At 47.8% G+C, this 17,953-nt stretch overlaps 1 protein-coding gene across 1 annotated transcript in view; it reads left to right on the top strand.

Annotated features, from left to right (window-relative positions):
* Positions 1 to 17,953, top strand: part of TNFRSF19 (TNF receptor superfamily member 19) — an 89,306-nt gene that overhangs the window by 51,136 nt on the left and 20,217 nt on the right. The window contains exon 5 of the mRNA XM_040266785.1: positions 2,815 to 2,900. Coding sequence (XP_040122719.1) covers positions 2,815 to 2,900 — 86 coding nt within the window. The remainder of the gene's footprint in view (positions 1 to 2,814; positions 2,901 to 17,953) is intronic.

Here is a 17,953-nt window from a genome sequence, read left to right as displayed (position 1 = left end):
ACTTCTCCTGTATTTTCTTCTAGGAATTTACAGTCTGGGGGTCTTATGTTTAGGTCTTTAATTCATTTTGAATTAATTTTTTTATTTGATGTAGGATCAGGATCCAACTTTAGTTTTTTGAATGTGGCAATCTAGTTTCCCAGCACCTTTTGTTGAAGAGACTGTCCCAGAGCCATTAATTAGGCCAAATGTTCAGACTCATCCAGTACTTGCACAACCTTCCATTTTCGACTGTGAAGATCTGCTTACATGATTATAATATGGTGACTGTCCACCACAATTTAATAAAATGATATTTCTTTTGGAATTTATAAAGTACAAATCAAAGAACAAAGTTGGAGGAGTCACACTTCCTGTTATCAGAACACATTGCAAACTCCAGTTTTCAGTACAGTATGATGCTGGCATAAATGCAGACACACAGAACAGAACAGAACAGAACAGAGAGCCCAGAAGTGAACCCGCACATGCGTGGTCAGCCGATTTTCTGCAAGCTTCTACAAGGAAGTGTGACTCCTCCAACTTTGTTCTTTGCCTTTTACCTTATAAATTCCAAAAGAAATATTTTTTATCAAATTGTGGTGGAAAGTCACCATATTACGATCATTTAAGCAGATCTTCACAATCAATGAGTCTGAACATTTGGTCTAATTATCTACTTTTAATGCAGATTTTGCTTCAACCACAAATCATGTAGATTTGCTAAATAATCCAATTCCACAAAATAATTGCATCTACCTGTCTCTATAAACTTGATCTGTAGTTTATTCTCCATGTCATTATTTTTGTCATGGAAAAGTCGGAAAATGCATGTGTATATACATACATATATCATGTATACATATGTATGTATATAACTCATTGGAATCCCCACCATTTAGAAATAATCACTATTAATATTTGGTGTATAATATATCAAGCTATTTACAATGCACCTTTACACACATAAATGTCTTTAGCTGCATTGATAAATAAATAATCTGAAAGAATCTATACCAAAGTGTGTGTCTGTGCAAATTGGAATTATATTATTCACAATTCATTTTCAGTTAATGGTATTTCATGAATTGAAAAAAAAATAGGTACATAAACCTGCATTGTGGTTTCTAAAGGCCCCCTCGTATTCCACAGCCTTGGGTCCACCATGGCTGAGGTCACATCTGCTGTTGGGTATGGGCCAGGCCTCTTGGGTTTTTTTCTTTTATAAGCAATGCTGTGGTTTCTCTATTTACATCCAATTTCCCCCACTTGATTATTTTTTGAGGATAAATTTTAAAACATGAGATTACTGGATAGGACGTAAACTGTTCTATTGAGCTCTGATGGCCTGTTGCTAAATTGCCCTGTAAAGCAGCGGTTTGTATTCCCACTGCACACATGTGCCCGTTTGCCTAGGTGTGTGCCAACAGGTTCCCAATTTTCTAATTCAAAACAGTATATTTTCATTGCAGTTTGCATTTGCTTGTTAGTAATAAGGTTAAAGATTTTAATGTTAAAATTTTTTAAAGTTCTTAATTTCATCATCTTTTCCCTCTTAGCTCAGTTGGTAAAGAATCCCCTGCAATGCAGGAAACCCTGGTTTGATTCCTGGGTCAGGAAGATCCACTGGAGAAGGGATAGGCTACCCACTCCAATATTCTTGGGCTTCCCTTATGGCTCAGCTGGTGAAGAATCTGCCTGCAACGCGGGAGACCTGGGTTCAATCCCTGGGTTGGAAAGACCCCCTGGAGAAGGGAAAGGCTCCCTACTCCAGTATTCTGGCCTGGAAAATTCCATGCACTGTGTAGTCCGTGGGGTCACAAAGAGTCAGACGCAACTGAGTGACTTTTTAAATTATGAAATTTTAAAATTATGATGTGTCCTTTGGAACATTAATGTTCTTTGCATGTTTTTCAGTTTCCGTATTTACTTTTATAAAAATTTATTTATTTTTTTAAAAATTCATTTTTGGCTGCAGTTGGTCTTTGTTGCTGTGTGCAGGCTGTCTCTAGTTTCGACAAGTGTTAATAGTTGTAGCCCTGGGGCTTTGTTGCTCCGAAGCATGTGGGATCTTGCCAGAGCAGGGATCAAACCCATGTCTCCTGCATTGGCAGGCATATTTTTAACCACTGGACCATCAGAGATGTCCCATGTTTACTTTCATCATAATGATTTTTAAGTTAAGTTATAGACAACACTGTGATTAGAACTATTTTCCAATTTTCTTCTGCCCACTAATTATGTTGACGGTTTGTTTTTGCTCTTCAGACGTCTCTAGTATTTGTGCATGCATATGTGTGTGAGTGTGTTTATGTGTGTGTGTGTTTACAACTGTTAATCTCTTCTATTCTGCTTCCTGGATTTCTTGTCATTCCTAGAAAGGTGTCCCCGTATCAAGATTGTACAAGTATCTGCCTACATTTTCCTTGTGTTCTTATGGTTTGCATTGCATTTTGGTTTCTGAATTTCACAGGTTAAAAACTAGCACTGCATAAGGTATTTTGTCATTTAAATAACAATAGAAATGTCCAGATCTCATATTCCTTCTTGGCGCTCCCCACCCCCACACCTCAATGTACAAAAGTGGGGCTGAGTAGAATCTACAAAGTTACATTTAGTGAATTGTCATTTCTTAAGTGTCCACTGCATGCTCAGAGTGCTTTCTAGAGTTGTGCCTGTCTAAAATATACTGTTACCTTTAAGCCTTTGAGAACCTTTTTTGAACAGAGAGCTGGTAATGGAGACTGGCAGTAATTTATGACAGAAATGTGTTTGCTGCATCTGTGAGCTGAGATGAAAAAAGCAACACAAAGATTATTCTCCTTTCTCTTCTAGGTTTTACAGAAAGACAAAACTTGTTGGTTTTCAAGACATGGAGTGTGTGCCTTGTGGAGACCCTCCGCCCCCCTACGAGCCGCACTGTGAGTCATGCCCTGCACACAGAGAGGGGCTCTGGGCCTTTGTAAAAGCTTCCTCCAGTTGGCAGATGGAACACAGTCTCTCTCTACTGCTGGCTTAGAGGGTACAGTCTTTTGTCAGGGGTCCAGCAGGACAGAAAGCCCTTTTGTTGTGTGTCTCAGTCAGCAAACTGCATCCACTGATTGGAACCTCGAAGGGAGATACAGACATGTTGCTGCTCCGGTTCCCTCCAGACTCTTATCTCTCGGTCTAGATGATGACTTGGGCAACTCCAATTAACTAGGGGTCCAGATGCTGCCTGACGTGTCCTGTTTTTGTGCTGTGGCCCCCTGAGTCTGTGTGTTTCCCTTCCTGCTCCCCAGACCATGGACAGAGGAGCCTGGTGGCTACAGTCCATGGGGTTGCAAAACAACAAGAGAAAACTCGTCTGCATGTTGGTAGAGAGAAAACTGTGCCTTCTCTGTTTGTATTAACGAGTTAAACTTTCTGACCATGTTGTTTCTTAGATATAAAAGGTATTTGTTACAGGTTATCAACCTGCCTTGATTCTGATTAGGAAAGAGAGACTGCTGACTCGTCTTAATCCTAAATATAAATCTGGCTAGAGAAAACCCCTCGGAGAGATGGTGAAGGACAGGGAAGCCTGGCGTGCTGCAGGCCATGGGATTGCAAAGAGTCAGACATGACTGAGTGACTGAACAACAGCAATGAAAACCCACTAACAAGGGGCCAGGAGAGGAGTCAGGGTGGGCGCCCCGCCATCCCCCAGGTGTGCTTGGGGTGGGCTTCTCTGTGCTGAGCAGGGCTTTCTGAGCTGGGGGAGCAGCAAGGTCCAGGAAGGGGGACGGAGGAGGACACTGTGCTCGAATGGGTGTTGCTCTTTCCTTTCAGGAAACGTAATACAGACATTTATTTATTTAGGGATTCAGTTCAGTTCAGTTCAGTCCAGTCGCTCAGTCGTGTCCGACTCTTTGCGACCCCATGAATTGTAGCACGCCAGGCCTCCCTGTCCATCACCATCTCCCGGAGTTCACTCAGACTCACGTCTATCGAGTCCATGATGCCATGCAGCCATCTCATCCTCGGTCATCCCCTTCTCCTCCTGCCCCCAATCCCTCCCAGCATCAGAGTCTTTTCCAATGAGTCAGCTCTTCACATGAGGTGTCCAAAGTACTGGAGCTTCAGCTTTAGCATCGTTCCTTCCAAAGAAATCCCAGGGTTGATCTCCTTCAGAATGGACTGGTTGTATCACCTTGCAGTCCAAGGGACTCTCAAGAGTCTTCTCCAACACCACAGTTCAAAAGCATCAATTCTTCGGCGCCCAGCCTTCTTCACAGTCCAACTCTCACATCCATACATGACCACAGGAAAAACCATAGCCTTGACTAGACAGACCTTAATCGGCAAAGTAATGTCTCTGCTCTTGAATATATTGTCTAGGTTGGTCATAACTTTTCTTCCAAGGAGTATGGCTGCAATCACCATCTGCAGTGATTTTGGAGTCCCCAAAAATAAAGTCTGACACTGTTTCCACTATTTCCCCATCTATTTCCCATGAAGTGATGGGACCAGATGCCATGACCTTCGTTTTCTGAATGTTGAGCTTGAAGCCAACGTTTTCACTCTCCTCTTTCACTTTCATCAAGAGGCTTTTTAGCTCCTCTTCACTTTCTGCCATAAGGGTGGTGTCATCTGCATATCTGAGATTATTGCTATTTCTCCCGGCAATCTTGATTTCAGCTGGTGTTTCTTCCAGTCCAGCGTTTCTCATGATGTACTCTGCATAGAAGTTAAATAAGCAGGGTGACAATATACAGCCTTGACATACTCCTTTTCCTATTTGGAACCAGTCTGTTGTTCCATGTCCAGTTCTAACTGTTGCTTCTTTGACCTGCATACAGATTTCTCAAGAGGCAGGTTAGGTGGTCTGGTATTCCCATCACTTTCAGAATTTTCCACAGTCTATTGTGATCGACACAGTCAAAGGCTTTGGCATAGTCAATCAAGCAGAAATAGATGTTTTTCTGGAACTCTCTTGCTTTTTCCATGATCCAGCGGATGTTGGCAATTTGATCTCTGGTTCCTCTGCCTTTTCTAAAACCAGCTTGAACATCAGGGAGTTCTTTGATATAATTCTCCATGCCCAGGATCTGACCTCTTACCTCTTTTCATGATAGAAACCCCCTTAAATTAATTGAAATTTACTGCATTATTTGATAAAGTCACATGGTATTTTTGTTTCTGAGAATGTCATGGAATTTTGAAGTCCCTATTATTATGTCCTTTACCAAAGTGCATTCCTTTCTACGTTTCAAGTGACAGGAAGGCCAAGGGCTTGACTCTTTTATAGAAATACCGCTGACCCCTCTCTTTGTAATAGGTAAATGTTCACCAAATAATTCATTGCAGTTAACAGATGCAGTATTGAATGTCTGTTCTGTGTGGGGCACAGTTGGTTTTACTTAATTTTCTCAGGGTCTCATCATCAGCTCACAGTCATCAGTGTGAACACCGGTCCAGAGAGGTTAATGACTCTCCGCTGTTGGCTGGTAATTGGCAACCGCGGGTCTGACTCCAGACACTATGTTCTCCCTGCACGCCCTGCTGTCTCTGTGCAGTCCCCAGCCATCCAGTTGATCCTCTGTTGACTGATGTCATCCACTCCATGTTGACTTTTTCTTGTATTATTTGCTTTACTGTTCATCATCTAAGGAAAACTCTAAAAGTCCAGCTCAGGAAAGATGCTGAGTCTGTTTTTGCTATATAGCTCAGAAAAGGACATGTCCTCTTGCCAGTTAGAATGGCACAGCTACCAAGTAAAGTGAGTCAGACAGAGAAGAAGAATTATCATATAACATCCCTTATATGCAAAAGCTAAAGAGAAATGATACAAATGAACTTATTACAAAATAGAAACAGACTCACAGACTTAGAGAATGAGTTTACAGTTGCCGGGCGTGGGCGAGAGGATGGGAAGAAGGGATCATTAGGGAGTTTGGGATGGACATGTACACACATGGGCCTTGGTAGCCCTACTGTGTAGCACATGGAACTCTGCCCAATGTTAACATGGCAGCCTGGATGGGAGGGGAGTTTGGGGGAGAATGGATACATGTGTATGTGTGGCTGAGTCCCTTTGCTGTCCACCCAAAACTATCACAACACTGTTAACTGGCTATACCCCAATATAAAATTAAAAATTAAAATGAGGCACCAGCCTAGTCTTGCCTATGGCTCAGCTCAGCCGTCATTCTGTCCAGAAGGCAAAGGTTATCCCCTTCATCCAAAACTATCAGAAAAAGAGTTAGTGAAGAATTGATATTGCCCATAGAGTTAGAAAGGACTAGGTTTTTTTTTTCCTTTAATTTATTGGGCTTAAATTTAATGTGATCTAGTCATATTTGAGGCACTGCGGTTGTTTGCCTTTGGGGAATCTGGCTAAGCTTGGACATCATAAATTAGCTTTTAAGCATAGATTTCACATTTAACTTTTAATGTCTTGTAAAGCGCTAAGTAAGTGATCATTTGAAAAGAAAATTGGCTAGTTTTATATATATAATATTTCTCCAGTATGAGACTTTTTAGAAAGCAAAGAAAAAAAAAATATTTTTTCCAAGCCAGAAATGCAGTGCACACAGCTAATAGCTTTTCGAATTGTGAAACAGCTGTCTGGTGGTCTTTAGTGAGCCTTAATCCTTATCTCTTTAAAGGAATGTTTGCTGCATTTGGCACAGTTCTTGGGAATAATTCCAGAACGCGGCTAATCTCTTCAAAAGAGTTCTCGAGGTCTTTGGGGAAAATTATGTAAGGCGCCTCATGTTTTCGTTTCTCCTGCTTCAGGCTTTTGCACTCATCCACGAACAACTGCTTCTTTAGCGACTTTCCCAGAGGCGTTCCTGTGTTATTTAGACTCAAAGCGTGAAGGTGGTGGCCTCTAGGAAGCTCCCTGCAGAGACAGGCTTCGTTTCAGGGGGGCATGTGGTGGTGGGAAACTGGACCCCCCAGACCAGGAGCAGCCCCTGCTCGAGACCCCAGGTAGCCCTGGGGTCTGGGGACCGCGGCCCCCGCAGCAGGAGGTTCCCTGTGGCTACCCTCTCAGCCTGCAGGCTCTGCTTAGGCCTCCTAGCCTCCCCACGCTCTCAGCGGGCTCCTGGGGGTGTGCTTGCCCCTTCAGGCTCCTGAAGGAGAGAATCTGGCAGGTGCAGGTGAACACCATCATCCTGGGAGCTCCGCCTTTCCCACTTACTTGCTGAACAAATACTTGGGTGTCTACGAGGTGCACACTCACCGTGGGGCAGACATGGGCGCAGCCCTTCCCTTCATGGAGCTCACGGTGCAGGGGTCGAGCTGTCAGGCCACTCAGACGCCACACACCTGGACGCAGCTGGTGACGGTCAGTCCCGCCTGGGAGGACCCTCGGCTCTAAGGTGATGGTGCAGGAGCCGCAGGGAGGGTGGCCCCAGCTGTGACCCGGGAGTCAGCCGGGGGAGGGCGAGCCCAAGGAGGGGGACACCAGGAAGGAGAGTGTTCCGTGGCGTGGGGTGCTGACTGTGGTCCAGCCAGCAACACTGGCAGTGCCTGGGGACTTGTCCCTGGCAAGTCTTCGGTGGCTGTTTCAATGAGTGATGGAGACAGGGCCCAGGCGACGGGGACGTAGGAGGCTGTACAAGGGAAGGAGGGAGCTGACGGTAGGTCACTCGGTCTAGAGCCCGCCTCCACAGTGACCGTAGGGAGCATAGTCGCTGGCGGGGGCGGGGGGTCTCCTCCGGGGAGAGGCACGCCTGTCTGTTTGCAGGTTAAAGGGAATGATCCAGTTGAGACAGGCTGACTGTTTTATCTGAGAGGACAAGAGAATGGTGTCACGTAAGGTCTGTTGAAGGATCCAGAGAAGGGTTGCCCTCTGGTGGAGGCGGTGCCAGGCTCCATGCTGTAACCAGGGCAGGGGCAGGCGAAAACCCGGGCATGTGCATCCAGTGGCCGGCAAGGGGCTCCTGCGAGGCTGTGTGTGTGTTGCGGGGCCGGGGAGCACGAAGCACCATGCTCCCGGGTGAGACTGGACCCAGGCCCACAGAGGCTGGGCCAGCACGGACGTCTGAGGGTCCGTCATCGAGAGTGGAGGGGACAGGGGAGAAAACAGTGGGCTCCCGGGAGCACCAAGGGTCCAGCTGGATCAGTGGTCATGGTGGGCCTTGTTTCCATCTCCTGTGATGTCTGCAGGGGGCTCTGTGCCACAAGACACACCTAAACTGTGCCTGAAATGTGCAGCTTATGGTTGTTGTTGTTCAGCCGCTCAGTCGTGTCCTGTTCTTTGCAACCCTGTGGACTGCAGCACGCCAGACTTCCCTGTCCTTCATCATCTCTTGGAGTTTGCTGAAACTCATGTTCACTGAGTCAGTGATGCCATCCAACCATCTCATCCTCTGTCATCCCCTTCTCCTCCCACCTTCAACCTTTCCCAGCATCAGGGTCTTTTCCAATGAGTTGGCTCTTCGCATCAGGTGGCCCAAGTATTGGAGCTTCAGCTTCAGCATCAGACCTTCCAATGAATATTCAGGGTTGATTTCCTTTAGGATTGACTGGCCTTCAACAAAGTCCTTTAAAAGGATGACTGTGTTAATCACATGAAAATAATTTTAAAAGAATATAAATACATTTTATTAAAAATTTTTTTTATTGGAGGCTAATTGCTTTACAGTGTTGAGATTGTCTCTGCCATACATAAACTCAGATCATTCATAGTTATATATATGTGTATATCTATATATCCCCCACTTGAGGCTCCCTCCCCTCACCCCGTTCCACCACTCTGGGTCATCACGGAGTGCCAGGCTGGGCTCCCTGTGTTATACAGCAGCTTCCAGCTAGGTAGCTCTTTTTGACATGGTAGTGTTTTTATGTTGGGCTTCCCAGGTGGCGCTACTGGTAAAGACCCCACCTGCCAATGCAGGAGACGTAAGAGATGAAGGTTTGATCCTGGGTCAGGAAGATCCCTTGGAGGAGGGCATGGCAGCCTAATCCAGTATTCTTGCCTGGAGAATCCCATGGACAGAGGAGCCTGGCAGGCTGCAGTCCACAGGGTCACAAAGAGTCGGACACGACTGAAGTGACTTAGCATGCACACACGCCATCTTGAGAAAGGACTCAGGACTGACCAGGGCTGTGGGGTTTAGCAGAGGCCGTGGCTCAGAGACCAGCAGTGAGTGTGGGAACCTGGACGGGGCATAAGGAGAGACAGAGGGAGCTTCAGCCGTCTGTTCTCTGCAGCTCAGATTTGTGACCAAGAGTGTCTCGGTGGCAGTTTCTCTCTCTGAAGCATGTACCTGCATTGCTTATAAACTGATTTAGAAAACTAGAAGGAAGTTTCTATCCAACCGCCTGCCTTCCGACTGTATATATTGGCCCAGTCTTAAGTCCTCAGGCCCTGGCGTCCAAAAGCAGCCGAGGGTGGGGCACAGCCTGGAACCAGCGAGAAGTCTGGGCACCCTTTCCTCTGCCCCATGGCCCAAAGCACCGCACTCGCAGCCCAGCCAACACGAGCTTTAAGCTCCCCTGCCCTTGAAGAATGGTGGGTGTGTGAACCTTCATTCACGCCCAGGCTCTGCCTTGGACCGCAGATGTCACCTCGGGCAAGTCAGCTCACCACTTTGAGCCTCCCCTTGCCCCTCGGGAAATAGGGATAACCGTGCCATGTTGGCAGAGGGGAGACAGACACAAACGGGATCACGTCCAGGAGCGCCAGCCTTCTTCCCAAAGATGACTGCACCTGGCCTGCCATGCCGCGGCCCCACCCGTCCAGGTGTGCCCTGCGTGGGAGGTGGCGGCTGGGAGCTGCCCTATGCGGGGAGGGTCCCAGATGCAGCTGGCTTCCGTCCTCCCCTAGCCCGGGGGGGCGGTGGGTAGGGGGTTGAGGGTTACCTGGATGGGGCTGCAGAGGACTTCTGTGCTTGGTGACCCGGATGGCCAGAACACCAGGCCGCCTGCTTTCCTCTGCCCCTTGGCCCAAAGCCCTATGCCCGCCGCCCAACCAGCTCGAGCTTTAAGCTCCCCTCCCACAAGCAGAATGATGGGTGTGTGAACATCATGGATTAGTCTGCCCAGAGCATTCTAATTTGTGAGGATGGAGCTGCAGGTAAATAAAGGCACCCTTTCCATAGAAACCCCTGTTCTACCCTTTGATAAGGGGCAGCTGTTTACAGCATTAGGAGAAACACAGAAAAACACAAGAAATTTTAGAACTACTTCCTGCCCTGGGCCTGATAAGAAATGCAGGATTGGCGTGATTTCCTTTAAGCAGTGTTTACTTAATTTGGAACAAACACTGTGGTTGGAACAAATGGTTTTGAAAACATTCAAAGCGGTTTTTATTTAAGGGTGTTTAACCGAGATGTTTGCTTTGTCCTTGGGGGATAAGTAAAACAAGCCACGTGATTCCTAGGAGATAAGCCATCAGATAAGTCGCCCTGTGGGGGAGACGGGAGGTCTCGAGCTGTGCTGACCATGGCTCTGTAGATTTAACATGACTTCGTCCTCTCAGTAAGCCCGCCGCTCTCCGCACCAGTAAGGCCTTTCATTGTTAAAGGCTGACTGTTTTCCAAAGGAAACTCAAACCATCTTCTAAATAGAGAGTAAACGTAATTTCAAAATAAACTTTAAAAAGAACTCTTTGCTCATGGAGCTTCCCCGCTGGCTCAGCGGTGAAGAAACTGCCTGCCAACACAGGAGACGTGGGTTCGATCCCTGGGTCGGGAAGATCCCCTGGATGAGGATGTGGCAACCCAGCCCAGTATTCTTGCCTGGGAAATCCCACAGACAGAGGAGCCTGGTAGGCTACAGCTCACAGGGTCCCAAAGAGTCAGACATGACTTAGCAACTAAACAACAACTCATTTGCTCATTTAATTGATCATTTTTTTAAGTTTAGTAGGAAAAAAAGAAGGGGAGATCATTGTGAACAAAACATTTCCAGCATTGACACATATAGAACAAAATTACGGTATTCTGATGGTCTTTTCAGCCTTTGTTCTATCTATACTACTGATTAAAAAAAAAATAGGTGTAATTATGCTGTACACAGTTTTGTAACCTTTTCCCACTTGAGATGTATATTCATATACTAATCATTACTTCAGTGATATTTTTGAGTAAGTGCTGCGGACTTCAGGGCTGTCTGCCACACACACTGCTCTGTCCACATGTGCGGGAGCCCTTCCCCAAGTGTGCAAGCGCATTGATGCCCAAAGGTGCTTATGTGTCCAAAGGCATATCTTTCATATCATTCTCTCTTTCTTCCTCATATCTTTCTCTCTTGACCTGTAGTGCTAAATTGTTTTAAATAAGGGCACCTGGTAAACACCTTTTTTAAAGAAAACTAATTTAAAAGGAGGGCTTCCGTGGTAGTTCAAATGATAAAGAATCTGCCTGCAATGCAGGTAGACCCAGGTTCGATCCCTGGGTGGGGAAGAACCCCTGGAGAAGGAAGTGGCAGCCCACTCCAGTATTCTTACCTGGAGAATCCCATGGACAGAGGAGCCTGGCAGGCTGCAGTCCACAGGGTCACAAAGAGTCGGACACAACTGAGCGACTAACACTTCCTTTCAATTTAAGAGGAAACAAATGGAGAGTGTTCTGAAATTGATGCCCGTGTGGGTTTTCAGGTTGCCTGTGGTGGAGAGCAGGTGACTTTAGCCGCTACCTGTGTTCAGCTGAACCCCTGAGAATCAGAAGTCAGTTCCTGCTACCTCCCTGCACTCAGGACTCTTCATCCGGGGACTCAGCGCTCACTGAATCTGATCAGAGTGATGTAGAACGAGGTGCAGAGAGATGTATATAATCCGAAAGATTTATAGCAAAGCCATGTGCTTCAGAAGCATCACGTGGTGGTGTTGCAGCTGTGTATGTTTCCCGTTTCTGCAGGAGAGAGTTCTCCTGAGTTTGTTCATACTTAGTGGCCTGACTTTCCAGAGAACTTGCTGGATCCTCTGCCGGACAGGCCCACAAAGCCACCCTGTGCTGATTACGGGTTCAGTTTACACGGGATGTTTTCGGAGTCTGTGGTCCTCAGGCCAGGAGTCCGAGTGTTGGGCAGGAGACTGCCGCCCTGGCTCCTGTGGGTGTGCCCGGTTTGGGGACTCTTTTCAGGGCCGACAGGCGCTCCCAGGGCCTCCTGAACAGTAGGGAAGGGCAGCTTCTTCAAGATGCAGCTCTGTCCTGCTCACAGAACAGGGCGAGGAGCGGGAGGACAGGGCGATCAGAGAAAACAGCCCTGGCTCCTGGAGCCGCCTGCAGAGCGGCCCCCGGGCGTCCAGAGCACGTTCCCCCTCGCTGCCCGCTCGTTAGTCACTGGTTTCGGGAAGTGCCCTCTTCTCTTTGTTCATCTTTCCAGTTGCCTGCTTTTCCTCCCTTTCTCTTTCTCAGTTCCTTGGGATTTCCTTACTTCACTGACAAACAAGCTAACAGAGTGGACATGGAAAGTGGCTTACGTGGGAACCAAGAGATGAAAATCCACCAGGGCGCCCTGCACGGTCCCTGCACCAAGGCTTGGCCCCAGAACACCCTGAGGGTCCCGTGCGGTCCACAGAGGCTTTACTGTGGATGATGCTCTGCTAGCTCCGCCCACCGGAGGACAGGAAACGGAGGCAGCTATGGCAGGCAGAGACGCTCGGACGCAGGAGGAGAGCAGGGTAGCTTGTGCGTCCGGCCTGGGGGTGGGGACCCTGGACAGAGCACCCAGCGTGCTCCAACTTCGTACAGACGGACCCCTGGGTTATCTGATACCACTTGCTACAGTCATTGCAGTTTTCATTATTAATCTGGACCCAGGAAGGGTGGGGAAGGGGAGACCCAGTCACATTGGTTGGGATCTTTTCCTGAAAACAGAAAGCTGCTCTCCTTTCTTTGAAATGGTTTCCATCACACATAGTTAATCTGGGTTTTTGTAAAAGCAGATTTGCTGCTCAGGTAAGCAACTATTTTCTAAAGATACGTTGAAAATCTGTCATAGCAAATGGCTTGTTTTCCAAGGATGTTGAAAAAACAGTAGGGCAGCTTTAACGTCTTGGCTTCTTTAGAGAAAGAAGTGCTTGGTGAATGCAGCTGCTTTGAGTGATTATTTAGCTATTTCAAATATTTGCCTTTCCTTAGCTCTAGTTTCATTAAAGTTAACAAAAATCGAGACATTTTAAGAAAAAAACGTTTCTTAGACTCACGTGCTCTACATGCATGCTTTCTCCCAGTATAAAATGGCCAAATGTTTGTCAGCCATGGTCCCACATAAGGAGAAGAAAAGCAAAGAACAATCTGAGTGCTGTCCCCGGGTCCCTGGACCATGTCCCCCGACCCTGGAGATGCTTCAAGAGCTCATCTGCTGGGCTCAGTCTGGAGGCAGGGGAGTCCTGAACTGGAGGTGCCAAAGGCTTTGATCCGGCCCCTTGAGAACAGGAGCGGCTGATCATTACCCAGTCGGCTGTAAATCCAACTCCTTGGCTTTTCTCTGCAGTTTCTTTTAGACATTTAAAGTCAATGAGCTGGTTTAAATATTTACTCACCGAGAAACAGGTTGTGGTTTGTTAAAGGCCATCACTAAATTAAATGAGTGTTAGATTAAGTACAGTTTATTTTAAAAACATAAAATCCGGCAGGCCTGTTTCATTAAGTCATGGACTTTTGCAAAGGGAGCAGTGATTTGTGTGTGTACCCATTAAATGCTTAAAATAAAAAAGGGTGGCGTAAAGCGACCTCACAGTGCACGCTAGACCCGATGCAGAGACTGTCAGAGGTTCAGCTTAGCAACAACTCCATCCCTCAGAGCCGAGCATCTGTCCTCGGGAGGAGGTGTGTGAGCTCTGTCCTCTGGGGGCCACATCCCAAGGGCAACTGGAATAAGCGTAGCTGCACCCAGGGAGGGGGTCCTTTTGTCTCTAAACCTGGGTGTGTATCCAGCCCCTTTGCACACCAGCTCTTGACCAGGAACATCTTTGGAGGAGCATTACTTTGAGGAGGGAAAGAAGAGGAGAGCCCCAGGAGAGTTTAAAGCAGCAAGTGGGTCTTGATTCTGGAGGGAACCACTCTCCATGTGCTTCTCTCAGCCTGCACCACCCCCACGTCACTGCCAAGAAGCGGCCACAGCAGAGAGGCAAGCCTGGACCCGCAGGCAGCCCCACTTCTCCAGGCCAGCTCCAGGACCAGGAGTGAGGGCGTTTTAATTTTAAACGTAAGAAAGAAGTCAAAACGATACTTGAAGTGGAGTCATCCTACCTGGAAAAGAGTTAGACCATACACAAAGCTGAGCGCTGAAGAATCGATGCTTTTGAATTATGGCGTTGGAGAAGACTCTTGAGAGTCCCCCAGATTCTGATCTGAAGAATAAGATGCAAGAAGTTTCTCTCTGACTTGTAATGCCCATTAGCACTGAAAGGACATAACTGTCTTACCCTATCATCTCCAAATTAATGCCAGCCAGTCTCTACGGGAGCTTGCTTTTGAGTCCTAGTCCCGATCCTTAACTGCCAGACAAGTTATTTAGGTGGTCTGTGTCCCAGTTTTTCATGAATCAGTTGAAGATTCTCACTGCTACTGCTGCTAAGTCACTATAGTCATGTCCAACTCTGTGCAACCCCATAGACGTCAGCCCACCAGGCTCCCCTGCCCCTGGGATTCTCCAGGCAAGAATACTGGAGTGGGTTGCCATTTCCTTCTCCAATGCATGAAAGTGAAAAGTGAAAGTGAAGTCGCTCAATCGTGTCCAACTCTTAGCGATCCCATGGACTACAGCCTCCCAAGCTCCTCCATCCATGGGATTTTCCAAGCAAGAGTACTGGAGTGGAGTACATTGCCTTCTCCGAAGATTCTCACAGTTTTTAAAATTAATTTTACCTGTTTCTCTTATTTACTTTATCCACTTTTGGTTGTGCTGCGTCTTCACTGCTGTGTGGGCTTTCTCTAGTTGCAGCAAACAGGGGCTACTCTCTAGTTGAGATGTGTGTGCTTCTCATCGTGGTGGCTTCTCTTGTTGTGGAGCACGGGCTATAGGGCCAGAGGACTTCAGTAGTTGTGACACATGGGCTTAGCTGCACTGTGGATTGTGGGGTCTTTCTGGACCAGGAATTGAACCTATGTCCCCTGCATTGGCAGGCAGATTCTTAACTGCTGGACCATCAGGGAAGAAGCCCTGAGCACCTGTGTGCTCAGTCCTGTCCAACTCATCACGACCCCATGGACTGTAGCCCACCAGGCTCCTCTGTCCATGGGGTTCTCCAGGCAAGAATACTGGAGTGGGTTGCCATGACCTCCTCCAGGGGATCTTCTCAACCCAGGGATCGAACTCCAGATTCTCACAATTGTAAAAGAGGAAATAAAGCCTTGGTTGAAATCCTAAATCTGCACCACATTCCAAACCTCAAGACTTACGGGCTCTTTCTGACCTAACCCAGACTTGGGTTCTTCACGAGAAGTTCTGTCAGCTATAAGATTATGAATAAATTAAGAGCAAGGTCAATTCTGCTGGCAGGGATGGCAAAAAACACTCTCTACATCCAGGTTTTCTCCTCAGCCTTGGCCCCACCATGCTAAACTGGGCAGAGACACACACAGTTTTCTTTTCTTAGTAAGAAGTTAATGGGTCGAAGTAACTTGAGTTTTATCATCTTAGAATCATTTCACAGTACCGCAGTGAGGTAAATAAGAATTATCCACTCTACTAATATCAGGGAAGCTGATGATTCCAGGAGCCAGAGTCCTTAGGTTTAAGCATGCCAAGCTGGACGCTGCCTTCCCTGTGGATGAGGTTGAATGACAAGGTTCCCTCCAAGGGAATATGGAGTCCTGGGCCCCCAGTGTAGCCTGGTACTGCAGGGGTTAAGCGGAGTCCTGTTCAGGAACAAGGAGGGCAGGGGCCCAAGTCTCCTGTCTTTGTTCCAGCTCCCAGATGGCAACCCCATCCGTTAGTCCCAGTTGAGGCAAAACTATTTTTGAGCCTGTGTATCCTTCAGCACAGATGGTCGAGGCTGTAATAATGTGTTTCTTTTATGGTGTCTTTTCTGTTTCTTGGTGTGGAAGTTTCAAAGCTTCATTGTTCCATCAGTCAAATAAACACAGTGAGACCTTCTGGGACTGGGGGATAATAAAAAGAAGAAAAACATCCTTGAAAGCAGGAAAAAAAAAATCCTTTTTATCGTATCTACAGAGAAACGCTATAGACAAGCTGCTGCCATTTTATGGCTTATGATTTTTTCAGTATTAATTATGACGTTTATCATAATTAGAATACCAGACAGTTATTTCTAATTCACCCACTGCCAAACGTAAAGTGACGAGCTTGCTCTGGGTGTCATGTCACAGACTTTCTCTGAACGGCGCAAGCAGTGAAAGTCGTCAGTCGACCCCGTGGTTGAACGATGGGCAGTTCTGGCCTGGGGTTCGCCTCCCTGCCCCTCCAGCCGCTCTCCTGTGGCAGTCACCCGCTCTGCCCTTTCTTCTTTCTGTTCACCGTAAAGACCTGCATGATCATATCTGGCTCAGTCCTGGCAGGGAATAGATCTCCAGGCCAAGTAGTCTGGAAGCAAGATGAAGAAGAGCAGAAACCAAGTTTAGTTAAGTCATTTACTGAGTCTCAGCATCTGGGACCTGCAGCCCAGCTGGGAGCGGGTCCCCTGCCAGGACTTTCCTGCCCAGGGCTATTGCTGCTCGCTGGGTTTGGCCTTCAGGACGCTCCCCCTGACCTCAGCCTTCCAAGTCCCTTCCACCCCCAGGCCTCCCGGGATGACTTTCTACCTGCTGGAAGCCTGAGGCCCCTTTCCATCATCTCAGCCCCTCTCTTAACAGCCCTGCTGACCCCTTTTCCTGCCCGACCTCCTGTCACACTTGCTCCAGGCCCATCGCTGGGCCGCCGAGGGCCCTTGAATCCTGTTTTTGTTTGGTTTTATCATTGCATTTCTGTTGGTACACCCAAGGACACACACATCTTAAAGTATAGAAGACTCTTTGTCTTGTCCATCTATAACTTTCTTTTGTCCTGCTGAGAAAAAAATAACAGCTGTTCAGTTCAGTGCCTTATGAATATGGTTAATTTTCATTTTCTGGATAGAAGTGTTGACGTTTTGTACTAAGAAACGAGATCCAAACCAAACCTGGGCTTCCCAGGTGGCGCTCGCGGTAAAGAACTGGCCTGCCAGTGCAAGAGACAGTGAGACACAGGTTCGATCCCCAAGCTGGGAAGATCCCCTGGAGGAGGGCATGGCAACCCACTCCAGTATTCTTGCCTGGAGAATCCCATGGACAGAGGAGCCTGGCGGGCTACTGTCCAAAGTGTTGCAAAGAGTCAGACACGACTGGAGTGACTTAGCATGCACACACCCATAAACCAAATTTAAAGAAACGAAAGGCAGGAAAGCTTCTCCACTCCCGTTGGTAGCAGTCGTGGACAGCGGCATGAGCATCTGTGGCCGGCGCGTGCAGGGACGCAGGCCTGGCAGAGACGCAGCTGGCTTCCCAGCTGCTTCTCGCCCCTCTGGCCAGCACCGCACCGGGGCTCAGTGAGCCCACCAGGGTGGGCTGTGAGCCCCTTCCCCCTCAGGGCTCTTGGCCAGCAACAGTGAAAGCTGGTGGCTTTCAGTCCACAGCAGCCACTGCTACAAACAGAGCAGCCCCGAGGGACCGATTCCAGCAGCAGGCGGGGTCTCTGGGGAGCAGGTGAGTGGGAACCGAGTGGAGGCTGGTGGGAGAAGAGGATAGAGACCTGGGGATCTGGAAAGACGACTCTCAATGCAGCGTACACCCTGCTGGATGAGAAGGGACATCCTAAAATCATGATTTTCTGGCCACTGAAAGACAAAGTGCTCATTATTGTGGGCAGAATGAGTGATGTTACTGTGGCTTTACACCTTGAAACAAAACAGATCACCGCTGGCGGATACCGTGCTAGTTGTTAGGTGGCTGAGAGCCCGTCAGCTCACTAGACATCTCGGAGGTGTTCTCACGGGCGAGCACGCAGCTGGTGGCAGATGGAGCTGTGGGATGCTTGGGTGGTGCCCCACTCTCAGGAGGAAGGCGGTCGGCTGCCC

Source organism: Oryx dammah, unplaced genomic scaffold (genome assembly GCF_014754425.2).
Source record: "Oryx dammah isolate SB20612 unplaced genomic scaffold, SCBI_Odam_1.1 HiC_scaffold_24, whole genome shotgun sequence".
In the NCBI taxonomy this organism is placed as follows: Eukaryota; Metazoa; Chordata; class Mammalia; order Artiodactyla; family Bovidae; genus Oryx; species Oryx dammah.
The sequence above is the reverse complement of the archived record's forward strand: the minus strand, read 5'-3'. Positions and strand labels throughout refer to the sequence as shown.